The 25,846-nt window shown below is 40.5% G+C and overlaps 1 protein-coding gene across 8 annotated transcripts in view; it reads left to right on the top strand.

Moving 5' to 3' along the window:
* The window catches only part of dcaf6 (ddb1 and cul4 associated factor 6), a 174,668-nt gene extending 149,786 nt beyond the window's left edge, over positions 1 to 24,882 (top strand). For 7 of the 8 annotated variants that reach the window (XM_078559693.1, XM_078559694.1, XM_078559695.1 and 4 more), the window contains 5 exons: positions 2,314 to 2,452; positions 2,549 to 2,705; positions 17,208 to 17,296; positions 21,071 to 21,176; positions 24,417 to 24,882. In XM_078559693.1, coding sequence (XP_078415819.1) covers positions 2,314 to 2,452; positions 2,549 to 2,705; positions 17,208 to 17,296; positions 21,071 to 21,176; positions 24,417 to 24,475 — 550 coding nt within the window. In that variant the 3' untranslated portion in view covers positions 24,476 to 24,882. Of the gene's footprint in view, positions 1 to 2,313; positions 2,453 to 2,548; positions 2,706 to 6,201; positions 6,317 to 17,207; positions 17,297 to 21,070; positions 21,177 to 24,416 lie in introns of all 8 variants that reach the window. The other variant, XR_013579150.1, reaches the window with a different exon arrangement.
* Positions 24,883 to 25,846: the final 964 nt, after the last annotated feature.

The following is a 25,846-nucleotide window of genomic DNA, read 5'->3' on the forward strand; positions in this document are numbered from 1 at the left end:
GTTATTTTGCCAGCATCTGAAGATTAAGTTAAGAAGAAAACGGGAGAACATGGCCTTTTGAGCCTTGGACGAGGTAACTGTGAGGTGACCTAGATTTATATTAGATAGTGAACAACATAGAAAAGGTTAATCTGGATTACCACTGCAAACTAACCTATGATAATAGGGCAAGGGGTATAGGCTTAAACCAGTAAACAAAAAACAAATTTAGGGCCAATGCCAGGATGTGCTTCTTCACTCAAATATTGATTAATGCATGGAATGGCATTCCAGGCTAGGGTAATTTAAGAACCAATTGACTGCTGTGATGAGAGTAGAGTGATGAACTAAGATGGACCAATTAGTCTTCCTGATCTGTGCCAAACTTGTGATGCCACTCTGTCATGTTCTACTTATTTCCATGTCTAAATTCCACATAAACTTATGTACTGCCAACATTTTGTATTCTGACTGTTGCGCTCTGCACCAGTAAGTTAATGATTTTTTTTAAAAAGCTGTTTTTACTCGTGCAGAAAAATGCCCTAGCTCCTATTTGATAGTTTTGCCTTAAAAATGGTACCATGTCCAAATCCTTGAAACTATTTTTTAAGTAATCAAACCGATAAAACAATTTAAGATCAAGGTAAAGGATAACTGCTGCTTGAAGGATAAGCTGTTCCAGAAATAAGTAGCAAAACACATTGAATAAACTTTGAGGTTATTTGTTAAATTATGGGGTGTAAAAGCAGTGTCTTAGTTGATTAACATTTTGCAGTGCCATGCATTCTCGTTTTTTAAATAACTATGACATTTGAAAAGTAACTTTTAAAATTCAAAGGAATTGAGGAAAATGCTGCCAGAACTTGTATTAAATGACTTGCTTTCAGTACCGAGAAGGAAGTATGCATTGTATATAATTGTAGTACCTTAAAACATTTGTCATGCTGCATCCAATACAAATCCGGCCTTAACAAGACGAGTTAAAAGTCACTCTTCACATTAAGAAGAAACTAATCATGACCTGACATGCAGAAACCTCATTGGCTAAACTGTGCTTCCAGCCTTGACAGGATATACTCCTGAGATTGCTTGTGGCTTTAGTTTCACCTTGACTAAGTGTTAGTCTTTGTAAAGCAGTAGCATTCTTACTTCTGAGTCAAAAGGTTCTGGGTTCAAGCCCAACTCCAAAGATTTGAGCACATAACCTAAGCTGATACTTCTGTGCAGTACTCGGGGAATGCAGTGCTGTCTGAGGTGCCATCTTTCAGGTGGAATGTTAAATAGGCCAGTATAAAACTTACCATGGTACTGTTCGAGGAAATTCTCCTAGTATCCTGGCCAACATTTATTCCTGAACCAACACCACTTAAATAGATCATTTAGTTTTTATCTCATTGTTGCTTGTGGAGCATTAGCTTTGTGCAAACTGACTTGCAGTGTTTCTGTACAACAATGACTACATTCAGAGTTATTTATTTGGCTTGGAAGTGGCTTACGATATACTGAAGCACTGTATAAATACGAATTCAGTTTTCTTACCAGCCTGAAGAGGTGCTATTTTCAAACTTAGAAATTTTAAGTATTTTTATTTATTTTTATGTGAAGTAATAACTAACGTACACATTGTAATGAAGAACTAAACTCAGACTGAGTAACAAATGGACTCCACTTGCAGTTTGATATATACTACTGTTAATTTTCATAGTGCATAGTTTTCAAGTTTGGGAAAAACTGGCGTTGTAGTTATGTTATTTAAAGTTACAGGAACCTTTAACTTCTATCTCTTAAAGTAATTTTATTTCAGACGAGATATGGAGTGAGGTTATTTTAAAGGCAGAACTAAATGTTGCTCCCTGTGGAACTCATCAGGAAAACCTGGAGGTGGGGCTCCCAAGTTTGTGGCATGACATTACACCATTGATTGGATGGCATCCCAATCTACTAGTCAGTTCTTTAAGTTTGAGCAGTGCTGCTGTGCAAATGTAGCAAAATGTGGACCATGTACATCTCATGTATAGAGAAGGCTTTTCCTTTTGGATTGATCATACTGATCTAATATTAGTGAGCAAAGACTACATCACTGCAAAGGATAAAGAGAACTCCTTGGAGGTCTCCTCAGTGTCCCTTTTCCTATCTACCTCCATTGCATAGTTTAAAATGCAAGTTGTTGCTGCACAGCTTAATTATTTTTGAAATTGACTGACCTTAATAACAGCTAAGATAGACCAAGAAAGGTCATTTTCTTTAAGATTCTTTTTTAACGAAGCAACTAATTAACATTTTTTTCTCCTTTGTTTTAAACTTTTGTACTGAATTACAACATGTGATATTTAGACGTACTGCAGCTGCCCGTATTCAGGAGTTATTCAGAAGGAGAAAAGAAAAGAAGGAAATGGAGGAGCTAGAGACTCAAAACATAAGAAAACCTACATTTAAAATGGTATACAAAGGCCACCGTAACTCAAGAACAATGGTAAACAAATCTTGTAAAACTGTCTTTATAAAAAAATATAAAAAGGCATTTTTGCTGTTGGAATACACAATGATAATTGACTGTCTTTGGGTTCAGATCAAAGAAGCCAACTTCTGGGGTAGTTATTATGTAATTAGTGGCTCAGACTGTGGTCACATATTCATCTGGGATCGGCAGACAGCTGAGTTACTGATGCTATTGGAAGCTGACAACCATGTGGTGAACTGTCTACAGCCTCATCCTTTTGATCCAAGTAAGTAGTCACCTCATCTGCTAAAAGGAGGAATATTTTTCCTTGCATTTTGGAGTGCTAATAATGAACTGTGCCAATTCTGCAGAAGTAGTAAGAGAGGAAATATGAAGGCACCATGGTTAGAGGGCAAATGCACCACATGGTATAGCACTAAACTATAATGACCAGATCCATTCTCTGGTTTCCATTCAGTCAATTTCAACTCAGGCAACAGTATGGTAATTATCAGCATAATGTTTAAATTAAACATTTATCATCAGTGCAAAGCAGTTTCCACTTGGCACTGACAGTAAACCTGTGTAGTGTAAATGGGGTTGTTCATCCCTGGCCTGATTTTAAAGGGGTAAGGTAAGACTCCCTTCTCCAGGGAGTCTTACTTTGACATTGGCTCAAGGCCTGACTCCAGATTTAGACTAAATTTACTTCATAATTAGCATTGGTGATGAAGGAAACCACTTTGCACAGACTCATATTTGGCCTCAGTGTTCCCAGGTGAGGGAGAGAAAAGAATAGCTAAAGCTTGAACTTCTGATCACTACCCAGTAAACTCTGAAAACACAGTATGGACTATGGGTGATGACAAAGATGGACTGCGGTGCCATTGGTTGAATACACAGAAAACATTTACTGTCCAGGTCACTTCAGTAAATTAACTGGAGACGTTTTCTCTTATAGAACTATACCGTACTATATATTTCTGTCTCTGGGAGAAAATGGATAAAGGAAAACTTTAAAAAGCAAAAACGTATTGAAGGAAGTGTGTCATAACATTCCATCAAAAAAATGCCACTTTCTTCCTACCTCATGATTTATATCTTAAAGTCTCTCTTTCTAAGCTGTAATTACATGGAACTTAAAATAATTTTTATTTCCATGGCAAGAATGAAAATTATAAGCAACATTCCCTATGAGATAATAGTTGAAAAGAATATAGCTGATAGGGACCTTTTGAATCTGGATCAGGGCCCAAAGTTTAGCATCTATCTCCAAAGAGTTTAAGAGTTTAATACAGCTATTTCTGCCTGTTGTTTCTTTGAAAGGATTTTCTTCATTGCTCTCGATTTTAATTCAACAGTGGTCTCAGTAGTAGAAGTTTTATCTGCATTGAATCATGGGATCAGCTTCCACATGTACACTGATGACATCCAGCTCTATCTCTCTCCCACCTTTTCAACCCCATGACTGCTGCTTAGCTGTCAAATAAGTCATCTGACATCCAATCCTGAATGAACTATAACTTAGTCCAACTCAACATTAAGAAAATACAAAACCATCATCTTTAATCTTCGCTTTTTTTCCACCCACTGAATCTATCTGCCCTTGCCTGGTCACTGTATCATGTTCAACTCTGAGCTGAATTTAAGAATTCCAATTTTTTAAATAACAAAATTATTTACAACTTTACACTATTTTGCATCTCTGCTCAGTAAGCCCTTTTGCCACAAAGAAATTCTCATACTCATGTCTTCATCTCCAGGCTCCATTATTCCAAAACTCTTGGTTGGCCTCCCATTTTCCACTGACCATGAACTCCAAGTTGTTCCAAACTCTGCTATGTATATCCTTCCCCATATTAAGTGGCGCTAGCCCATCAGCCCCATTCTCATTGATTTACATTAGATTCCAGCCTTCTAGTGCGTTAAATATAAAATCTTTATACTCATATCAGTCAACGATCTAATTCCAAAATCTCCCCAAAACACTTTTCTGCCTTTCTCCACTTTCTCCAACATTGGTAACAAGGCCTTCTACTGCTGGGTCCTGCTTTCTGAAATTCCCTCCTTTAAATCTCTCCTCTCTACTCCATTCTTTTAATAACCCTTCTCAAAACCCATCTTTAACCAAGATTTTTGTTAATTCCTTCTAAACTCTGTTTTCCTGACTTGCTGTCTGACCCCCTTATGCCAACCTGTAAAGAACTTTGGGACTTCTTTCACATTGAAGACATTATATTGCAAGCTGTTGTTGTTCTTCCTCATCCTTGTTCTCCATATCACCTTCCTCCTCAACCTCTTCCTTCTCCTCTTTACCTTCTGGTCACCTTTTTCCTCACCCTCTTCTTCACATGTCTTGTGTCAGCTGTGGCGTGGCTGGTAACACACTGCATCAGAAGGTTGCGGAATCATCCCAAAGAAATGAGAACGTAACCTAGGCTGGCACTTCAGTGCAGTACTCCAGGAGTGTTACACTGTTGGGAGATGTCTTTCAGGTGAGGCATTAAACTGAAGCCCATATCTGCCAACTTATGTGGATGTAAAAGATCCCACAGCCCTATTTCAAAGAAGAGCAGGGGAGTTATCCCCAGTGGCTTGGCAAATACTTATCCCCTTAACCAACATTAGTAAAACAAATTATCTGGTCAATATCACAATGCTGTTTCTTGGACACTGGTGTGCAAATGGCTGCTGCGTTTTCTACATTGCAACACTTCAAAAAGTACTTAATTGACTATGAAGTGCTTTGAGATTTTAAGGCTGTGAAAGGTGCTATATAAATGCAAGTTCTTTTTCTGCTCGCCCTTCTCTTCCTTACTTATCTTCCTCCTCCTCCCCATCCCTTTGGCTTTTCAAGAAATTTCTAAAATCTTTTTGGAAAAGTAGAGCAATATCTATGTTTCTTTCAACTAAAGACAGAGGGAGCGAGTGATGGCACTTTGGAAAGGGAGGTGTGATGTAGGCCAAATTTTATGCCTATAATGCTCAAATATTATCTATTTTGGATACCGATAGTCATGGAGTCTGAATTTCTTATCAGAAATCACATTTTTTCAAAGAAACCAAGCTCTAGATCAGGGTGAGTAAAATGTTTTGATCACATAACAAATTATTGAGTCCAATAGGATTTTAACATCTGGTGTGATGACAAGACCTATGTCAACAGCTGAGGAGTGATGCCAGTATTTACGCAGTCCTTTATCTGACATTCAGTTCAATCTCATGGTACATTGGTGGTCACGTATGCTTAATTGCATCAATGATGGGTGGGAGGAGGGAAAAATATATTCTGTGGAATTGCCTCATAATAATTGAGTTATAAAGAAAGGTATCAGTACCCTCTCTGGTGTTTTTCAGTTGTTCCTTGTTGCCAGGTTTAAATACAAATTATAGGGTAGTCAGCAAATAAAAATTTGTATGGAGCTTAGATTATGAAGTTCTCTCGATCATGAAGTTCTGCTCCCCTGATATATGAACAGGGAATGTTTAATATTTATGATGTCATCGAGGTGCCACATAAGAAAAGTTCTGTTCAAAGTGTTAGCCCAGTCTAATTGGCTGAAGCATTAAATATGTGTTATGGAATAACACATGCAGCAAGACAAAACAGATACGTCCCTCTTATAACATTTAGTAGCAACTCATTGGGGGGACTGTAGTTCCCCTAGCTCTGCACCAACAGAAGCATTATGGTGGTAATCAAAGGCAATATTCTGGCGGGTAGCAGTTGCATACCCTGCCTACCTGTCATCCTGATCACTGATGCTTCCCTCTCTGGATAGGATTTCCACCTGGGTACAGGGAACCTGAACATCATTTCAGTCCACCTTGCACAACAACAGGTTGGAACTTGGAGCAGTCTCGTTGAAACACAGCACTTCTATCTACAACATGCAGGTAAGTCTTCCTGTGGATAGACAACACCACAGTGATCTGGTGCCTTGACAAGTAGGGAGGCACTTGGTCCTGAATTCTGTGCAAAGTTGCCCTGGAATTAAGGTAGTCATTCCCATTGCCTTGCCTCAAACAGAAAGCACAAAATTTGCTCAGCATCAGCATAATCCTACCCCATGACTGGATGCAATAATTTCTATAATTTTTTTGACACGCTGAGTCACCCACTCCAGTCTTTCCATGACTGTACAGGTATCCAAAGCCATAGGATCCTCATGTTAGGCTACCCTTTCTCTGGCAAGGGATGTTCCTGTCCGTTTCACTAAACAAATCTTCTGATTTTTACTATTTGAATAAGGCACTTTGCTCATAGTGTGTGGAATATACTTTGACAGAATGATGATGACTAAATGTGAATATTACAACTTTTGCTCCAAAACAAGTTAGTAGGTGGAAACTATCATTATAGACTATTTTCATGCTAATAGCCATAATTGTCGTCAGCATCCTTCCATCTATGAAAGAGAATTGGCAAATAAAATATGTATATGTGAATGTATATATATATGAGGTCTGCGAATGCTGTACCATTATTTAAAAAGGGTACGAAGGATAGGCCAAATAATTATACGCTGGTCAGTCTGATTTTGGTGGTAGGCAAATTATTAGAATCAATTCTGAGAGTCAGGATAAACTGTCAATTTAGAAAGGAATGGATTAATCAGAGATAGTCAGTATGGTTTTGTTAGGGGAAGGTCATGTCTTACAGAATCACAGAATCTTTGCAGTGCTGAAGGAAGCCATTTAACCCATCGAGTCTACACTGGCTCTCTGAAAGAGGACTCTACCCAATCCCACTCCCCTGCCTTATCGCTGTAACCTTTCACATTCTTTCTATTCAGATAGCAATCCCTTTTGAATACTTCAGTTGAATCTGCCTCCACCACCCCTTCAGGAAGTTCCTTCCAGACTCCAACCACCCTCTGGGTGAAAGAATTTCTCCTCACATCACTTCTACTCCTTTGGCCCATTATTTTAAATATGTGCCCTCGAGTTCTTGATGTACTCTTGAGTGGGAACAGTTTCTCACTATTTACCCTGTGCATATCCCTCAGGGTCTTGACTATCTCGAGCAAATCTCCTCTCAGCCGCCTTTTCTCCAAGGAAAACCTCTCCAATCTATCCTCATAGCTGCAGTTCTTTATCCCTGAAATCATTACTAATTTAATCAAATTTTTTGAGGAAATAAGGAGGATTGATGAGGGCAGTGCAGTCGATGTTGTCTACATGGATTTTAATAAGGCATTTGACAAGGTCCCATATGGCAGTTTGGTCAGGAAAGTAAAAGCCCATGGGATACAGGGGAATCTGGCGAGTTGGATCCAAAATTGGCTCAGCGACAGGAAACAAAAGGTAATGGTTGATGGATGTCTTTGTGAATGGAAAACAGTTTCCAGTGGCATTTCACAGGGCTCCGTGTTGGGTCCCTTGCTGCTTGTTGTATATATTAATGATTTGGACTTAAATGTGGATTGTATGATTGAGGAACTTGCAGATGACACAAAAATTAGCCATGTAGTTAATAGTGAAAAGGATAGCTGTTGTCTCCAGAGTTATGTCAATGGTTTGGTTGAGTGGGCAGAAAAGTAGCTGATGGAATTCAATCCAGAGAAGTGTGAGGTAATGCATTTGGGGAGGGCAAACAAAGCTGGGGAATACACAATAAACGGGAGGATATTGGGAGGGGTAAAGGAAGTGGAGTGCATGTCCACAGGTCCATGAAGGTGGCAGATATGGTGGATAAGGTGGTAAAGAAAGTATATGGAATGCTTTCCTTTATTGGACGAGGTATTGAATATAAAAGCAGGAATGTAATGCTGGAACTGTATAAAACACTGGTTAGGCCACAGCCAGAATTTTGTGTATGGTTCTGGTTGCCACATTACAGGAAGGGCATAGTTGCTCTTAGAGAGGAGGTTTACAAAAATGTTGCCAGGGCTTGAAAATTGCAGCTATGAAGAAAGATTGGAAAGCTGGGGCTATTTTCCATGGAACTGAGGAGGCTGAGGGGTGACCTGATTGAGGTGTACAAGATTATGAGGGGCCTAGATAGACAGGGATGCCCTGTTTCCCCTAGTGGAGAGGATAATTACCAAAGGGCATAGATTTAAGTTGATTGGTAGAAGGATTAGAGGGCACATGAGGAAAACCTTCTTCACCCAGAAGAACATAAGAACTAGGAGCAGGAGTAGGTAATTCAGCTACTCGAGCCTGCCCCGCCATTCAATACGATCATGGCTGATCTCATTTTGGCCTCGACTCCAATTTCCCGCCCTCTCTTCATAACCTTTTCAACCCGTTACTAATTAAAAACCTGTCTATCTCCTTTTTAAATTTATTCAGCGTCCCAGCATCCACTGCACTCTGAGGTCCACAGATTCACGACCCTTTGAGAAAAGTAATTCCTCCTCATCTCTGATTTAAATCTACCACCCCTTAGCCTAAAGCTATGGCCTCTCGTTCTAGAATGCCCCAGAAGGTGGTGGGTGTTTGAAATTTGCTGCCTGGTTTGGTGGTGGAGGCAGAAACCCTCATCTCATTTAAAAGACAACTGGATCTGCACCTAAAGTGCTGAAGCCTGTAAGGGGGCTAAAAGGTTTGATTAGAACAGGCAGCTAGTTTTTAAATTTTTTGTTTTTCAGCTGATGCAGACACAATGTGCCGTAACTTTTCTATGGTTCTATATTGTGTGTGTATGTGTAACTTATGTAACTTGAGCTTTCCCTGAGTGCATTCGCATGCGCATTTTGGCAGGCAGTTGGACCCGAGCCCATCACTCTACCTGCATTTTTGCTCTTTCTATGCTCTTTTTAACTTTTCTCTGTATCTCTCCTAGACCTTGCTTCTATTGTCATGCCTCCTTTCACTTTTCCACTTTCTGGTACTGTGCCCTCCCAATTCCCTACACCAGTCCTTCAGTAGTCCTCAACCTTTCTGCTCTCTTGGTGCCATTCAAAGCTTGAATCCCTATTAGGTAAACCTACAGTTTCCCTCAATGCCTCTCTTGGCATCCTCTGAAAGGCTCATCTTGGTGCTGGCTCATTATAAGTAGCAACCCCATCACTTCCTCTTTCTCATTGACCTTCCCACCCACTGCACCTGCTGGGGTCTAATCTTGCCCATCTGTGTCCTGTCCAACTCGCCCATTGCACTGCTGACCCTGTGGATTTTGCTAGCAGATCAGCTCGCACCACCCTCTTAACATTTGTCTCCAAAATGCCCATTCACTTGCGAACAAGGCCCTTGCCAACCATGAACTTATTGTGGATGATTGCATTGACATCATGGCCTTGACAGAAACCTGGCTTAAAGGTGATGACACCTTCCCCTTAATGAAGCCTCCTTGCCTGGTTATTCTTTCTACTACTTGCCCTACCAAGACTGGCACAATGGCATTGTGGCTTTTATCACCAAATCACACCTTCGTTAGATTCCCCTGCTCCTCTGGCACTTTCTCTTCCTTATAGCATCTTACCTTTTTCCAACCCTCTCACCTCTCATTCAGTAACATTGTTCTCTACCGCACTCAAGTATAATAAAAAGAAAATGTTCTCACCGAAATATCTTCACTGCTTTCCTACCTCAGCCTCTGCAACAAACGGCTTCCCATCATTGGTGCTTTCAACCTCCATCGCAACTCATTGTGATCCCTCTCCTCTGAGTTCATAGCCCTCTTATCCTTCCTAAATCTCTCCCTCCATGTAAACCCCCCAAGCCAACTGCAGGAGTTCCTCAGGGTAGTGTCCTAGGCCCAATCATCTTCAGCTGCTTCATCAATGACCTTCCTTCCATCTTAAGGTCAGAAGTGGGGATGTTCGCTGATGATTGCACAATGTTCAGCACCAACTGTGACTCCTCAGATACTGAAACAATCCATGTCCAAATGCAGCAAGACCTGGACAATGTCCAGGCTTGAGCTGACAAGTGGCAAGTAACATTCGTGCCACACAGGTGCCAGGCAATGATCATCTCCAACAAGAGAGAATCTAACCAGCACCCCTTGACATTCAGTGGCATTACCATCGCTGAATCCCCCACTATCAATATCCTTGGGTTTACCCAAAAATTGAACTGACCTAGCCATATAAATACTGTGGATACAAGAGCAGGTCAAAGGCTAGGAATCCTGCAGCGAGTAACTCACCTCCTGACTCCCTGAAGCCTGTCCACCATCTATAAGGCACAAGTCAGGAGTGTGATGGAACACTCACCACTTGCCTGGATGAATGCAGCTCCAACAACACTCAAGAAGCTTGACACCATCCAGGACAAAGCAGCCCGCTTGATTGGCGCCCCTTCCACAAGCATTCACTCCACCACCGATGAACAGTGCAGCTGTGTGTACTATCTACAAGGTGCACTGCAAAAACTCAGCAAAGCTCCTTAGACAGCACCTTTCAAACCCATGACTGCTACCATCTAGAAGGGAAAGGGCAGCAGATACATGGGAACATCACCACCTGGAAGTTCCCCTCCAAGCCACTCACCATCCTGACTTGGAAATATATTGCCATCCCTTTACTGTCACTGGGTCAAAATCCTGGAGCTCCCTCCCCGACAGCACTGTGGGTGTACCTACACACAGGGACTGCAGTGGTTCAAGAAGGGAGCTCACCGCCACTGCCACCTTCTCAAAGGCAGTAAGGGATGGGCATTAAATGCTGGCCTAGTCAGCGATGCCCACATCCCGTAAATGAATGAAAAAAAATTCTTGACCACCCCTTGATCTTGCCATCTCACCGTTGTCTTATTAATCTCATTGTATCAAGATAAGGTTATCCCTGATCACTTCCTTATATCAATCACCAATCAATCCCCCTTCCATGCTCCAACCCTACCTTCTTCTGTCTCTGTCTCTGGAAAAACTATCCCATAATTCACCTACAGCTACATTTTCAAAATCCCAGTTGCTGAACCTTTGACCCTTCATTTAGAGGAGGCGCTGGCATATTGGTATTGTCACAGGATTGGTAATCGAGAGACCCAGGGTAATGCTCTGGGGACCTGGGTTTGAATCCCACCACGGCAGATGGTGAAATTTGAATTAAATTAAAAAAAATTGTGGAATTAAAAGTCTAATGATGACCACAAAACCATTGCCAGTTGTCGTAAACACCCATCTGGTTCACTGATGTCCTTTAGGGAAGGATATCTGTCATCTATTACCTGGCCCAGAAGTGCAAACCTCCTCTGGGCAATTACTCTGCTCTGGGAACCATCCGAAAATACAAATAGTTACTCAGAAAAAAATTAGAAGAATTAAAACCTCTTCTAACTTCTGGGTAACTATTGTAAAGACACAAACCTGCCCCCGCCCCACCCCACCCCACATGGTATTCCCCAACCCCCTGACTCCCCGACTTGACTCGATTCTCCCCACCCTGGAAGGCCCAATTTCCCCCACCGTCCCACAGCCCAAACTGACCTGCCCCGCCACAGGCCTGACTTCCCCCTCCCAACCTGATTGGGCCTCCCTCCCAACTTCTGACATCCCTCTCCCCCCCCACCTCCCCGATGTCCAACCCCACCCACACCCTCATCTCCGACCCCCCCCCCACCACCGCGATGTGAATATCACTGGTCACGGCTATCCTGATCAGATCATTTCATGCTGTATATTGCACAAACTCATGGACGGGCCCAAGGCCATCACTTTTGACCCTGAAAAGTGCCCATTTTACCTCCGATTACCCTGGAAGGGCAAGGTATCGCAAAGATTTGAACAACAGATGAAGCTTTTTGTTTCACGCTGCTGCTATACAGTAGCAACATTAGTGGTATTCGCCACTTACAGGAAGCCAAAAAGACATTTTGCCTATCATACAAGTGAGTAATTTTGTGTATAAACTTCAGTGCCAGTGTAATGCTAGGTATGTAGGCCATATGCCCCAAAGACTGACTGATCATATCAAACAGCATGTCCCTTCTGCTATTTGCAACAGGCAAGGTACGGACCACACCCAACCAGCTCATGCTTGCAAAACTCAAAAGAGTGTCCAACGTGTGATTCCGAGATTGGACAACATTTGCTAAATAATCCTCAGTGTGCTAAGAATTACGCTGAGAACCAATTTAAGATTGTCAGTCAGGCTCGCAGTGTAACACCTTTGCCTGTACTACAAATATTAATACACAGGGTCCTGTTCTTTGCAGATAGAAAGAACATGTACACATATTGTGCCTGTTTCTGCTAAACAAAATAAGTGACAGCCATTTGCTGGTTCATTCCCCAGGGCAATGTCTTGACCAATCAGAGTCAAGCTCACTGGTTTAAATTTCAAACCATGCTTGGCAGCTAACTCAGTCACCATCAACTGGTGCATTCTCTGTGGCAATGCCTCTACCAATCAGAGTCCACTTGCCAACCAATCAGCACACTCTTCTCATACAGTATAAATATGTTGTTTCCCCTGACATTGGTATTCTTGTGAGTTGTCCTGAGGTGTGCAAGACGAAAAGCTTCGACAAAAAAAGTCCTTTTTCAGCAATACCCAAGTTCTGTACTACCCAAAAGGCTGTTTTATTATGTTAAAGCTGCAATATGGGAATAAATATGTTATGTTTTTATAAATTATGGTGCACACTTCCTGTTGCAATTTTTGATGCTCTACTTTTATGTAATATTTATTCTGGAAAAACTGTCAAAATTTCTCCATTAAGTTTTTTGATGAACCAATCAGATAACTCATAAGTTATTTTTCAGTGCGCACCATTTCCCATGATGAATTAGAATTTAGTTTAGCCCAACCGCTAGCATGTTTTCTTCTGCAATTTCTCAGTCTCTGCACAGTGTTCTTCAAATTATTTCAAAGCTGGAGGACAAACTTAAAAAGCTTTTTTCAGTTGAACCTTATATTGAGGGTTTGGCCTCCTTATTTGAAAAAGGATATAATTGCGATAGAAACAGTTCAGAGAAGGTTCACTTGACTCATTCTTGGGATAAAGGGCTTATTTTATGAAGAAAAGTTGGACCTATACTCATTGGAATTTAGATGAATGAGAGGTGATCTTTTTGAAACATATAAGATCCTGAAGGGACTTGATAGGGTTGATACTGGTAGAATGTTTCCTCTTGTGGGGGAAGACTAGAACCAGGGGACACAGTTTAAGAATAAGAGGTGTCCCTTTTAAGATGGAGATGAGAATTTTTTTTCTCTGTGGGTTGTTAGTCTGTGGAATTCCCTTCCCCAGAAAGCAGTGGAGGTTGGGTCATTGAATTTATTCAAAGCTGAATGAGATAGATTTTTGATAGACAAAGGAGTCAAGGATTATGGGGGGCAGACAGGAAAGTGGAGTTGAGAACATAACCAGACCATGATCTTATTGAATGGCAGTGCAGGTTTGAAGGGCTGAATGGCCTATTCCTACTCCTAAGTCCTATGATCCTTTTTTTTTTTAAAAGTGTGTATGAAAGAGGGAAATAGAATGCAATTCCAAGCAGACTAAAATGTCCAGGAAAAAACTCTCAATACTGATTTTTTTCCCCTCTCTCTGGTAGTACCAATCCTTGCCTTACTAATTAACTGATTACAGGTAGATATACTTTTGGTTACCAGCAGGTTATTCACATTTTCTTCAATATGGTCTGGCTGATAATTAATCAGTGCATGTGTTACCTCCTTACCATCATACAGTGATATCTGAATGTTGTGACAAGTTTGTGGAATCGATTTTGGTGATTCTTGTTCCATCTTTTTCATTACCCTTTGTTCCTTGAAGTTGTGCTGATGCTTTCATTAAGATGATCATTGGGAACTACCCCCTTCCCCACTAATTGGTTTACTGTAATAAACTTATTGAAGGTTAGGTATTTGCTGTGGATAACATAAAGCACTAGACCAACAAAGCACTGTTGGGTCCTGCTTTTATCTGCCAAAACTGTTCTCTGCTATTCCTCCTTCCTCCTTTAAGGCACTTCTTAAAACCTACCTCCTTGACCAAGCTTTTAGTTATCTACCCTAATTTCTCTTTGTGTTTGTGGGTGTCAGAATTTGCTTTATAATGCCCCTGTGAAGCACTTATTTTGTTAAAAGATGTTATTTAAATACAAGGTGTTATTGTTAACACAGTGGATAGTAATTAGGCAGGGCTACCACTTTGAGCAGCAGAAATTAATGGCTTGTGAGCACTCAAATTTTCTAGGTCCTAAAGGATAGCTAAATTCATAGGAAATTTATCTGCACCTTGTACCTTGCATACTTGAATGAGTCTTTGCTCAGGTTAAAAAAGCAGCCAAGCAAGACTAATGAGGAAAAGGAGGTGTATTGGAATAGAGGGTATGGGACAAAAGGAAACTGAACAGTATGGAGAGTGAGAGAGATTGTAAATTTAATAGTATTACTTTATTTTATTATGTTTCTACTGTTTGTTATTTTATCATGCTTCAGAATAGCAATTGCACAAAGAAATTAAATCAATTTAATGAGAATGTGGAGTTAATAAAGTATAGCTGGTATAAATTAATTATAAAGGTAGTCTGTTCTGATATTAAATGTGGACTAAACCTGGAAAAAAAATCATTGAAACTTTGTTTCTTGTTAGAATTTACTGACTAATTGTTCTTTATATAAATATGCTATTGGCATTAACCTTATGTTATTTACAGGTCTATATGATATATTGTTAATGTTTATCTATGAAATATACATAAGTCATCTATAATATGTTAACTATATATTATCTTCAGACATTTGGATCCAAGTTTTTTTTTTAAACATATCATAGGCCTGTACTTAAGGCTAACTGCCTTTAAGTGAGCTGTTGAGCTTTAGTTAGTTTTCTAGTTTGGTTTAATTAACTAACAAATATTTAGCTATTGGAAAATTTCCTGAATTCCAATCAGAATGTATCCCTTGCTAAGCACCTTTGGACATTTTTTTCTATATTAAAGGCACTGTATAAATTAAAGTAGCTGTTGCAGTCAAGTGACATTTAATTTCAATATGGAAGGGACAGTTCATCAAGGAGTATTGCATTTCACTGACCAGTCAGAAAGTCCTTTATTTTAGATAAAATACTTGATCCTTGAATTTTCTTAATATCGATTTTTTGTTTTGGACATTTGTGGGCGTATACATGTTTGTGAGTGTAGACTATGAAATTCATGACTGTAGTTGGTGAGACTCTAGAGAAAGCAATAAACTGATATCAATAAAGACTTATTTTTCCTATCCTTGGTTTGTTGAGATAGTACAATAATACAGTTTTATAAGCACAATATTTTCTTAAATGCCCTAGGCTTTTTTGACATTGGAAAATTCTGTGTAATAGATTGAATGGTACTTTCCTGATGTAACAGAATAACCTGAGTGAGGTGGATGCCAGAATGGGTAATCTCTCTGGTATCCAAGGACATACACGAGATGGCGGTGGCTATAGAAGAATATTCGAAAATATTGATCATTTTGGTTCAACAGGAATGGTCCTGGTTGACTAAGATTTTTTTTTAATAATAACTTTCACGGGATGTGGATGTTGCTGGCTAGGCCAGCATTAATTGCCCATTCCTAATTGCCCTTGAGAAGGTAGTGGTGAGCCGCCGCCTTGAACTGCTCAACCCATGTGGTGTAAGTACACCCACAGTGCTGTTAGGGAGTTCCAGGATCTTAACTTAGCGACAGTGAAGGAACAGCGATATAGTTCCAAGCCAAGATGATGTGGGTTGGAGGGGATCTTGCAGGTGGTGATGTTCCCATGCATCTGTTGCCCTTGTCCTTCTAGGTGATGAAGGTCGTGGGTTTGGAAGGTGCTGTTCAAGGAACCTTGGTGAGATGCAGTGCATCTTGTAGATGGTACACACTGCTGCCACTGTGCATCGCTTGTGGATGAGTGAATGTTGCAGGTGGTGGATTGGGTGCCAATCAAGCAGGCTGCTTTGTCCTGGATGGTGTCGAGCTTCTTGAGTGTTGTTGGAGCTGCACTCATCCAGGCAAGTGGAGAGTATTCCATCGCACTCCTGACTTGTGCCTTGTAAACGGTGGACAGGCTTTGGGGAGTCAGGAGGTGAGTTATTCTCCACAGAGCTCCCAACCTCTGACCTGCTCTTGTAGCCACAGTATTTATATGGCTAGTCCAGTTCAGTTTCTGGTCAGTGGTAACCCCCAAGATGTTGATAGTGAAGGATTCAGCTATGGTAACGCCATTGAATGTCAAGGGGAGATGGTTGGATTCTCTCTTGTTGGAAATGGCCATTGCCAGGTATTTGTGTGGTGTGAATGTTACTTGCCACTTGTCAGCCCAAGCTTGAATGTTGTCCAGGTCTTGCTACATATGGACATGGACTGCTTTGTCAAATCAAATACCAAAATAAAGTATTCCAGAAAGCTTGACAAAATTAAATAAAATATATTTCTATAAAAAATATAGATAATACAAAAATGTGCCTTAAAAAAATCAATGCACAAAACCTTCTCATGTTAAAAGCAATTTTTTTAAATGCATGAAGAAAATCTTTGATACTTTATTATCAGATTCTTAATGAGTACTTAATGTTTTGAGTCAGTCTAAGAAAATTGAATGTACTACAGTCATTATTAACACAATGTTGGAAAAGAACCATCCTGTCATTTCTAGAGTGTTATACAAGTGGATTAACACTTTCCATGAGACAATGCTCTCGAATTGATTGACAATGACAAAAGTGTGCACTGATCTCTCATTTAACGTTTCTTTGTTGTGGCTAAATGGAGGGCTGATTTAGAAGTTCTACACTAGAGTTTCCACAAACTGATTTCAATCTATTCCATAACAACTTTTTGGTCATAACCCACATTTATAAAATTGTTAATGTCCTGAGTTTGCATTGGCACATAATTATTGCTTCTGTTTTTCATAGTTTTGGCATCCTCTGGTATAGATTACGATGTCAAGATCTGGACACCACTAGAAGGAATTCCAGCTTTTGACAGAAAACTTGCAGAAGAGGTATGCAATCTGTTTTGTTAACATTGGGCTTAAGTTGATTTGATATATGCATGTTTTACGTGAAGATACTAATAAGTAAATGAGACCATATAAGATCATAAATGAAAATTTATTCTGTCCCTCATAATTTTTTCCAATAATTTTCTCACCACCAATGTTAGGCTGACTGGCCTGTAATTACTCCATCTATCCCCTTCTTCCCCATTAAACAATGATAAAATGTTCACTGTCCTGCAGTCCTCTGGCATCACACCTGTAGCTAGAGGGGATTGGAAAATGATGGTCACAGGCTCCACCATTTATTTTCTTCTTTTAACAGCCTAGAATACATTTCATCCCGGCCTGGGGATTTATCCACTTCAAAGATGTAAAACCGCTTAAAACTTCCCCCCTCACTGTGTTAATTTAATATTTTATGTTCTGTCTCCCTGATTGCGCCTGTTTTCACAAAAGAGAGGGAGAATAATGACTTTCAATTGGGAGTTAATTAATGTGACAACCAAACCATGAAATTCATTAATAAAGAGGAAAATCTAAATTAATTAGTCCACAAGAATATTGATTCATTGTTAATGGCGGATTATTGAGATTTGGATGCAGCCTGACAGTTCACGGGCAAAATTTTTACCTCAGCGGGGGCGCGCCCAACCCACTTGAGCATAAAGTGACGCACGTTGATGTCAGGCGAGCGTCCCGACATCAACACACAGTCGCGTGATATTTCAGTTGGCGGGCATGTGCGGGAATCGGCAGCACGCCCGTACACAATTAAAAGGCCTCTTAAGGCCATTAAAGTCTTATTTAACTTACCTTTTTCGCTGCTCATCAAACCTTACGGTTGGCGGGCAGGCCAAAAGGCCAAAGCGGCCTTTGCACTTTTTAGGAAACCTCATTCACAGGCGGAATGAGGTTTCCAAAAGCGAATAAAAATAAAATAAAAATTTTTAAATTTAATTAATAACATGACCCTGCTCATGTGACAGAATCACATGTTATATAACGTTTTTCAATTCTTCATTTTTAAAAAAAAAACTCTTCATCTCCCTGAGGCAGCTCTGTGCCTCGGGGAGAATCTCAACCATGCACTCGTGCGTTTGCGCGATGTTCAACCTCACCCTGTTCACTCTCTCCCCCTCTTCCCCGCCACAGCACAGGCAGCGATGAGCACTGCTGCTCACGTTTCACGCTGGGCGGGGCTTAATTGGCTCGCCAGCATGAAATCGCCGTCCGGCCTCAATTGCCTCCGCTGAGCCCAGGCGACCAGGGCTAAATCTTGCCTCATGTAGATTAAAGGATTCCTACTACCAAAGGGGTTAAAAACTGATGTTATGAATTTCACTGATTCTTCATCAGGTAATGAGATAGAATAATGCATGAGAGCACAGCAGCAGTGTGTACCATCTACAAGATGCACTGCAGAAACTCACCAAGGTTCCTTAGACAGCACCTTCCAAACCCATGACCGCTATCACTCAGAAGGACAAGGGCAACAGATTCATGGGAAGACCAACAGCTGGAAGTTCCCCTCCAAGCCACACATGATCCTGTTTTGGAAATATATCGCCTTCACTGTGGCTGGGTCAAAATCCTGGAACTCTCTTCCTAACAGCACTGTGGATGTGCCTACACCATATGGACTGCAATGGTTCAAGAAGGCAGCTCACCAGCACCTTCTCAAGGACAATTAAGGATAGGCAATAAATGCTGGCCTAGCCAGCGATGTCCGCATCCCATGAATGAATAGAAAAAATTTTAGCTGTATCTCTCTTCTATCTTCTGATGTCCTTGAAATTTGGGGGCAAAGAATACATTCCCTGCAATAGATTGGTGAGGCCTAAAGTTCCCCAGAAGTTGGGTTTTGCGCCCCATATAATGGGGCCAATGTGACATCAAAATCTGATGTCAAGGAGTTGTGTAATATTAGACTAGTGTCGCTGGGGTCAAATTCAGAAGTCTGGGAATCAGATTGCTTCATCAGCGGAGAAGTCTGATTACTTTGGTGGCCTGGTGCAAAGGGAAGTGCCACTTCAGTTCTTGGTCCGCTATTATTGCCTCATCTCCTTTGCTGTGTATCTAACCGGTTTCTGCATGTTTGTACTGAGTTTAGCGACTGTAGTTTTACAATTGATCTTGATTGAGGGAGTGTGGGATATAGGGGGTCAGGAGTGGCGTTGATCAGATGGGGTCAGGAAGAACACTCCTGCTCCTGTGGACTTTACATTCATCTAAGCTGCCACATTTTTTTGCAAGCAACTCCTAGTACTGGTTTCCTTGAGTGTAGCTGATGCTTGGTTCTTCAGGTAAGTCAGTCTTAGGGAAGGATCCTCAAACACCTGACATCTGCTTTAGGCATGCGTAATGAACCCTTCATGTTCATCCTAATCCAAACTAACAGGAGTGCACTTCCGGCTGAAAAATGCACGTTTCCTGCTGCCATATTGGGGCCTTGCTAGTCCGAGCAGCACCTAAAACAAAAAATGTGTGGCCCAAATTCTAGGCCATTTGTGTGGTAGGGGCTTTACAAAGGAATACCATTCACTTGTTTCCTTTCATTAAGGAAGATTGGAAGTCGCAGCACCATGTGGGCCCAATTAAGTTTGTGTTAGTCTCCTCCTGTGGGCTTGAAGCCTAAAATTTGATATTTTTTCATCGCACTGTTGCTTTTTCTTTTCTTTATTCTTTCATGTGGGCATCGCTGGCAAGGCCAACATTTGTTGCCCATTCCTATTTTCTCTTGAGCTGAATGGCTTGCTAGGCCATTTTAGAGGGAAGGTAAGAATCAACCGCATTGCTGTGGGTCTGGAGTCACTTGCAGAATTCCACCCCTAAAGGGCATTAGTGAACCAGATGGGTTTTATGATCACCATTTCATGGTCACTATTACTGAGACTAGCTTTATATTCCAGATTTATTAACATCATTCAAATTCCACCAGCTGCCATGGTGGGATTTGAACCCTTGTCCCCCGAGCTTTAGCCTAGGTCTCTGGATGCTAGTTCAGCGACATTACCACTAAACCACCATCAATCCACAACATCAGTTAGCATCCGTTTCTTTTTCCACTCTTGTGCATCCGAAGTAGAGCGTGTAAACTAGTCACTGCAGCCACAAGCTGTGTGGTCAAAATGGATAAATTACCAGTGTGCAAACAGTATTGTGACAAAATGTTTCCTAGACTGTGGCTGGCCAAGTTGAACCTGATGAAACCAACAGCATTGATAGAATTCTGACTGGAAGCCATGGCCATATAGTGTTGGAAAGTATTAAACCAAGGAGTTTGTATATAGCAAGCAGGCCCAGTCAGTTTTGAACAAAGAAGTTGTGCACGGCAGCCTAAGTAATGGGGCAGGAAAGCAGGACTAAAGAGTGATGGCTTTGAAGTCACACTCCAGAGATGTGTTTTTTTTTCCTCTTGAACTTTGATATCAGCAAAACTTCACTGTAATTCCAGCAAGTTTTGCAAATCTCTCCAGATTTACCTTGTAGAAAGAAAAATTGAATGTACTTTGAACCTTTGCTACCATTGCCACCTTTAATCTTGCCATTTCATTAAGTGAAATTATTTTTTTCACTTAGATGAAGCTGTATTTTTTTTAATTGTAAACTTCTAAGAAAAGCTCCACTTGTGACATCTAAGAATTTATGGTTGCCAGCTGTTTTATGTTGATAGGAGTTTGTTGTGCACTAGTTGACACAAAAAAAAAACCGGAGAACAGCACCACAAAAAGGCAGTAGTAGTCGGCAGTAGTAGTCGATTTCTTCTTTGTGTTGCAGGTGATAAGTCGCAATGAATTGATGTTGGAGGAGACGAGGAACACCATCACAGTTCCAGCATCATTCATGCTAAGAATGTTGGCTTCACTTAATCACATTAGAACAGGTAGGAAATAGTTCCATACGTCACAGCATGTTTGTACTGCACTATGAAAATTAGAATGGCTTCAAAACCCAGTTCAAAAATGCAACCTTAGCCCCAAAACTAGTCCACGAACAAATGAAATCAACTCAATAGTAAGTTGATTCTGGTGTCAGCAGCCTTTGTCTACATCATATCTCGATTCAATGCCTCAGACAGCATTATACAGTCACATACCACAGTTGTAATGCACTCTGGGGTTATCCATCATGTGCCCTAAAACTTCATAAAACAACTCTAGCCGAATCCTTAATATGAATTATGCTTCCAATGAAGCCACAAGGTTACAGATGTTCAATGGATTGTAGGCATTAAAAGCAAGTTTAGCTGGAAACCCAAATGTGAATCCTAGGTTCAATCAATATTTGCACTTGATTATCCCCTATATGATGTGTTTGATTTATTATACTGGTTCTATCTAGAAAAGGCCTAACACTCAAACATCTAAAACCCTAACACTTAAACATCTCTACTGCTAGGTGACCAAAGAACATTATTGATGCTATAGAGGAATCTTTGGGCTGATCTATCTTGCCTTACCACCTAAGGATACAAGAATATAAGAAGTTAGTAAAGAAGAGAAAATTTAAAATCATAGTTAAAGGAAATAATTGGCTGTTATAGAAGACTAAGTTGAGAGATTAAGGGCAGAAACTTGTTGAGGTGCTGGGGATCTCACCTGCCGGCTGAACAACCGATGAGAGACCCGCGCTGCCTCTTTATGGGAAGGCCCGCCGAGCCACAAGCCAATCAGGCAGTGGTGAGGCCAGCGGCAGGTCCTCCCCTGGAGTCAAGACCTTGGGGGTGGAATGTCTAGCCTACCAAGAACGGCCAGCCAAGCCGGGGCTGGCAGCTCTTGTGCTCGTCAGTGCTACTGGGGAGGCCATGGTTGCTGCCGGAAAGACAGGCACCGGAGTCCCAGGAACACGGAGTGACCCAGGCCACGGGTGTGTAATGTCGGAGTCGAAGGGAGAGGGGTTGGCAGCGAAGGCAGGGGAGGTGGCTCTCAGCGGCCCCCACCCCCTCCCACCTTCCCAATGTCCAGTTCCACCCCCCGGAAGTGACAAGCTGGCCGCACTGTTTTAGTATCCGTGCATACCAGTGGTGGTGGAATGAGGCTCTTAAGTGGTCATTAATTAACCACTTAAGGGCCTCAGTTGGCAGCAGGGTGGGAAGGTCAACCATGGGCCTTCCTGCCCAGAACTTGACTCTTGGCAGAGGCAGGAAGGCGGTGGGGTTCAGGTATGCCACCATCCCACCTAATTAAATGTCCTTCCCACGTCCAAGCTCGCCACCAGAAAGAACTGAAGATTCCACCCACAGTCAAAAAGTTCTTCAAAGAACTTGCAGGACATGTAATTATTACTATAAACATATTTATGTGCTAGGCTTCCATAAATTAGTACATTTATATGTAGAAGTTAATTAACCTGTGGAACATGATTTGAATTTTCTTTATCTTTCATTAACATATGATAAATTAATGATTTGATCACACCCTTTGCATTACTACATCCAACTATTAATTTCTAGGGAAGCTATGATGAATAGAGAAATTTGTCATACTGCTATTCAAAGTAAAGAAAATGCTTCATATTCTTAATATCTATCTGGATGCACTTTGTTAGCCACTTGAATTTTGTATACTTCTGATTTGGAAGAAAATTCATTCCTTGTGTGACTGAAAATGACATAGGGATCAGGTTATCATTTGCTACAGTGGATGACTATAAACAATTCCCTCCTGTTCTGATTGGGTAATCAATGACTCCAGGCCTATGACCGTATATTACACATCTAAAAGATTTGGTTATATTCACCATCCTTAATGGCCGGGCAGTTGGAGTTGGATTTCTTAGGCACAGAAACAGCCAGGTCCCATCAATGATTGATTGTCATTCCCCAAGTCCTGCCTTGACATTAACCTGCTCCTTCTGACAAAGGACACATGATTTCTCTAGGAATAAAAGTTAATTGATAGCTCCTTACCCAAGCAAAGATCTGTTTTCTGCTAGGCCTTCCTGTCTGCCTGCGTCATTGTATTATAGACACCATAGAAAAGAACTCAGTGAGATTCAGTGGTTAGGTTAAGTAAGTTGTACACTGGTACAGGTTTGGTGATGAGTTAGTGAAGTGTCTTATCTTTTGAGTTTGTATCTAAGGAGTTGTGAGGTAAGTGTTTTACTATAATATAAAATACGCTTTATTGGCGTTGTCACTAAATGTTTACTTCCAAAAATTCAGATTTTAGTGTATAAATTGCATGGTTTGGTGTATTTTCTATCATTATCTGAAAACTTACAACAACATAAAAGGCCTCCTACCATTTTCAGTCAAATGAAGTATAAATGCCGGCATGGACCGGTTGGGCTGCATGGACTGTTTCTGTTCCTTTCCATTTCCCTATGTGCAGATAAAGTCACATTACAGTAAGTGGCGAATGGGGCCTCAAAGCATTCTTTGGGAAAAACATTGGAGAGATCAGCCCATTTGCTCTCATCCTTCAGTTATTTTCAAAGTCACAGAACAGAGCTACATTAACTTGAAATAGCTGTGGCTCTGAATATTATTACACTATGAGAGGAATAAAGTTGTTCTAGTGCTTTTGCTAACAGTCAGCTAAAAATATAACTGATAGATATTGCTGCTCCCCTTCTTCTTGGTAGTGAATGGTGCATTGCATTTCCCATTACTGGGAAAAGGAAGTCTTATGGGAAGTTTTCAACACAAAATACTTCACTCAGGAAATTTAATTAATTACTATTCCCCATGTGCTAACCTGATATTTTTCTTCTACCTAGAGCCACCCTTACAGTATGAGTTATGGTGTGAACAAAGCATTGTTCTAAAGTACCTCAATTAATTTACTAAAATCTGTCTTAAACTGGCCTCCCTTTCATTTAGAGGTAAATTGAAAACTTTACTAACTTGTAGCTCTACTTTAAGTAGCCTGTAATACGTCATTGGAGCAGCTTCAGATATGAAAGCTAGCCCAAAGTGGCATTTTCACAAGGAATAAAATGATTCAAATGGAAATCCTCTTCCACTGCATGTTTTTTTAATTAAACAGATCAATGTTGGTTCCGTAAACATTGCTTTTTCAGTGCATCGATTGAGTAGATATGCATATTTAAATCTTAAATTCTGATCTGGCAGAGTTTTAAAACATTACATTGTTAATATTTGGTACCTTCTGTTGAACAGATCGATTGGAAGGTGACCGATCCGAAGGCTCTGGTCAAGAGAATGAAGACGATGAATAATTATTTGTCTGGCTTCAAGAACAAAAAGCATCAAGAAATTTGTATAACAAAAAATTCAGTATATTTTCCCTACAAAGCCTTAGTGTTATTTTAGTTCCTTTTTTCTGGAAAAAAACTTTAATATGAAAATTTCTTGGTGCAAAATGTGTGCATGAATTAGGATGAGGAAGGTGGGAAAGAATAAGTAAGTTGCTTTTAATTATTATGTTTTGTGGATGAGATGCTTGGAGGTTTCAAGTGCAATATATTCTCTAGTGTGCAAATGTACGTGCTTGGATCAGTGTTATGAGCGTAGAGATTTAATAAACACTAGAAAAGGAGGGTAAAGATGAAACCTTTCTAAACCTGCTGTTATGCATGTACACTGAGGGGAAAAATTCATTAAAATTTCTGGTTATTTAAAAAAATCTGTTATTACTAAGCACAGATTCATAAAACAATTGCAATATTGCAGGGTTGGAAAGCTTAGTAAGCTTACAGCTGCAGTTTTTTTTCTCTCAATCCAGGAAGATCAACCATTGTCATATGTTGGACTTCCAAATCAATGGGCCAGAAGTTCCAAACTATATTATGCAAACATTGCTATTTATTGACCAGGTTCAGTGCAAGGAGAAACTGACGGAAGTCCCCTTTCACTTCATGTCATTGGCATCTTCCTTCCAACTTTCGTAACTGCAGTTCTTACCTGGAGAGGAGTAGCAGTAAAAAAGCACAGCCAAGTGATTATTTCCTTCTTTGCTAGTTTCTTAAAAACTTCCATTATATCAGCCACCAGTCTGCATTGTTCTAATAAAAAAAGTTTTCCTTTGTATTTCTTCCTATCGGATAGCTTCCTAGTGAATCTGTGACACACCCTTTGTAAAGCTTCACAGTCCTTCCTATAATGTGGAGTTGAGTACTGCATTCTATGTTGTGAAGTTTGGTATGGGCTGGGAAGATGATGCTTAGATCAAATGGGAGATGAGCTATTGGCAATACTTTTGTAACAGTTGTACAGGTGGAAAAGGCAAATGTACACATACAAATTATAGCATGCCATTTGGCTCAACCAGTCCATGTCAGCATTTACCCTCCACACAGGAAATATTAGTTTTGTCCCATTTTTCTTCATCCACTAATCTAATCTTGCAAGTTGGCGTGAGCCAGGAATTTCTTCAGAATTGTTTTTGCTCTGCCACAATAACTTGTATTTATGTCCCCTTATTCCAAACTTAACTATTGGAAGCACTGTACTTCTTTCTTCCCTGTCCCACCCTTTCCTGATTTTAAAGCCTTCTATCATGTGTTTTTCTAATGAAAGAAAAGAACATAATCAAGTTTTCTTTGTATTATCTCAAACCAGATACTATCTGATTAAATCTGTGTTCCGCC

This window comes from Cetorhinus maximus, chromosome 16 (genome assembly GCF_964194155.1).
Source record: "Cetorhinus maximus chromosome 16, sCetMax3.hap1.1, whole genome shotgun sequence".
In the NCBI taxonomy this organism is placed as follows: Eukaryota; Metazoa; Chordata; class Chondrichthyes; order Lamniformes; family Cetorhinidae; genus Cetorhinus; species Cetorhinus maximus.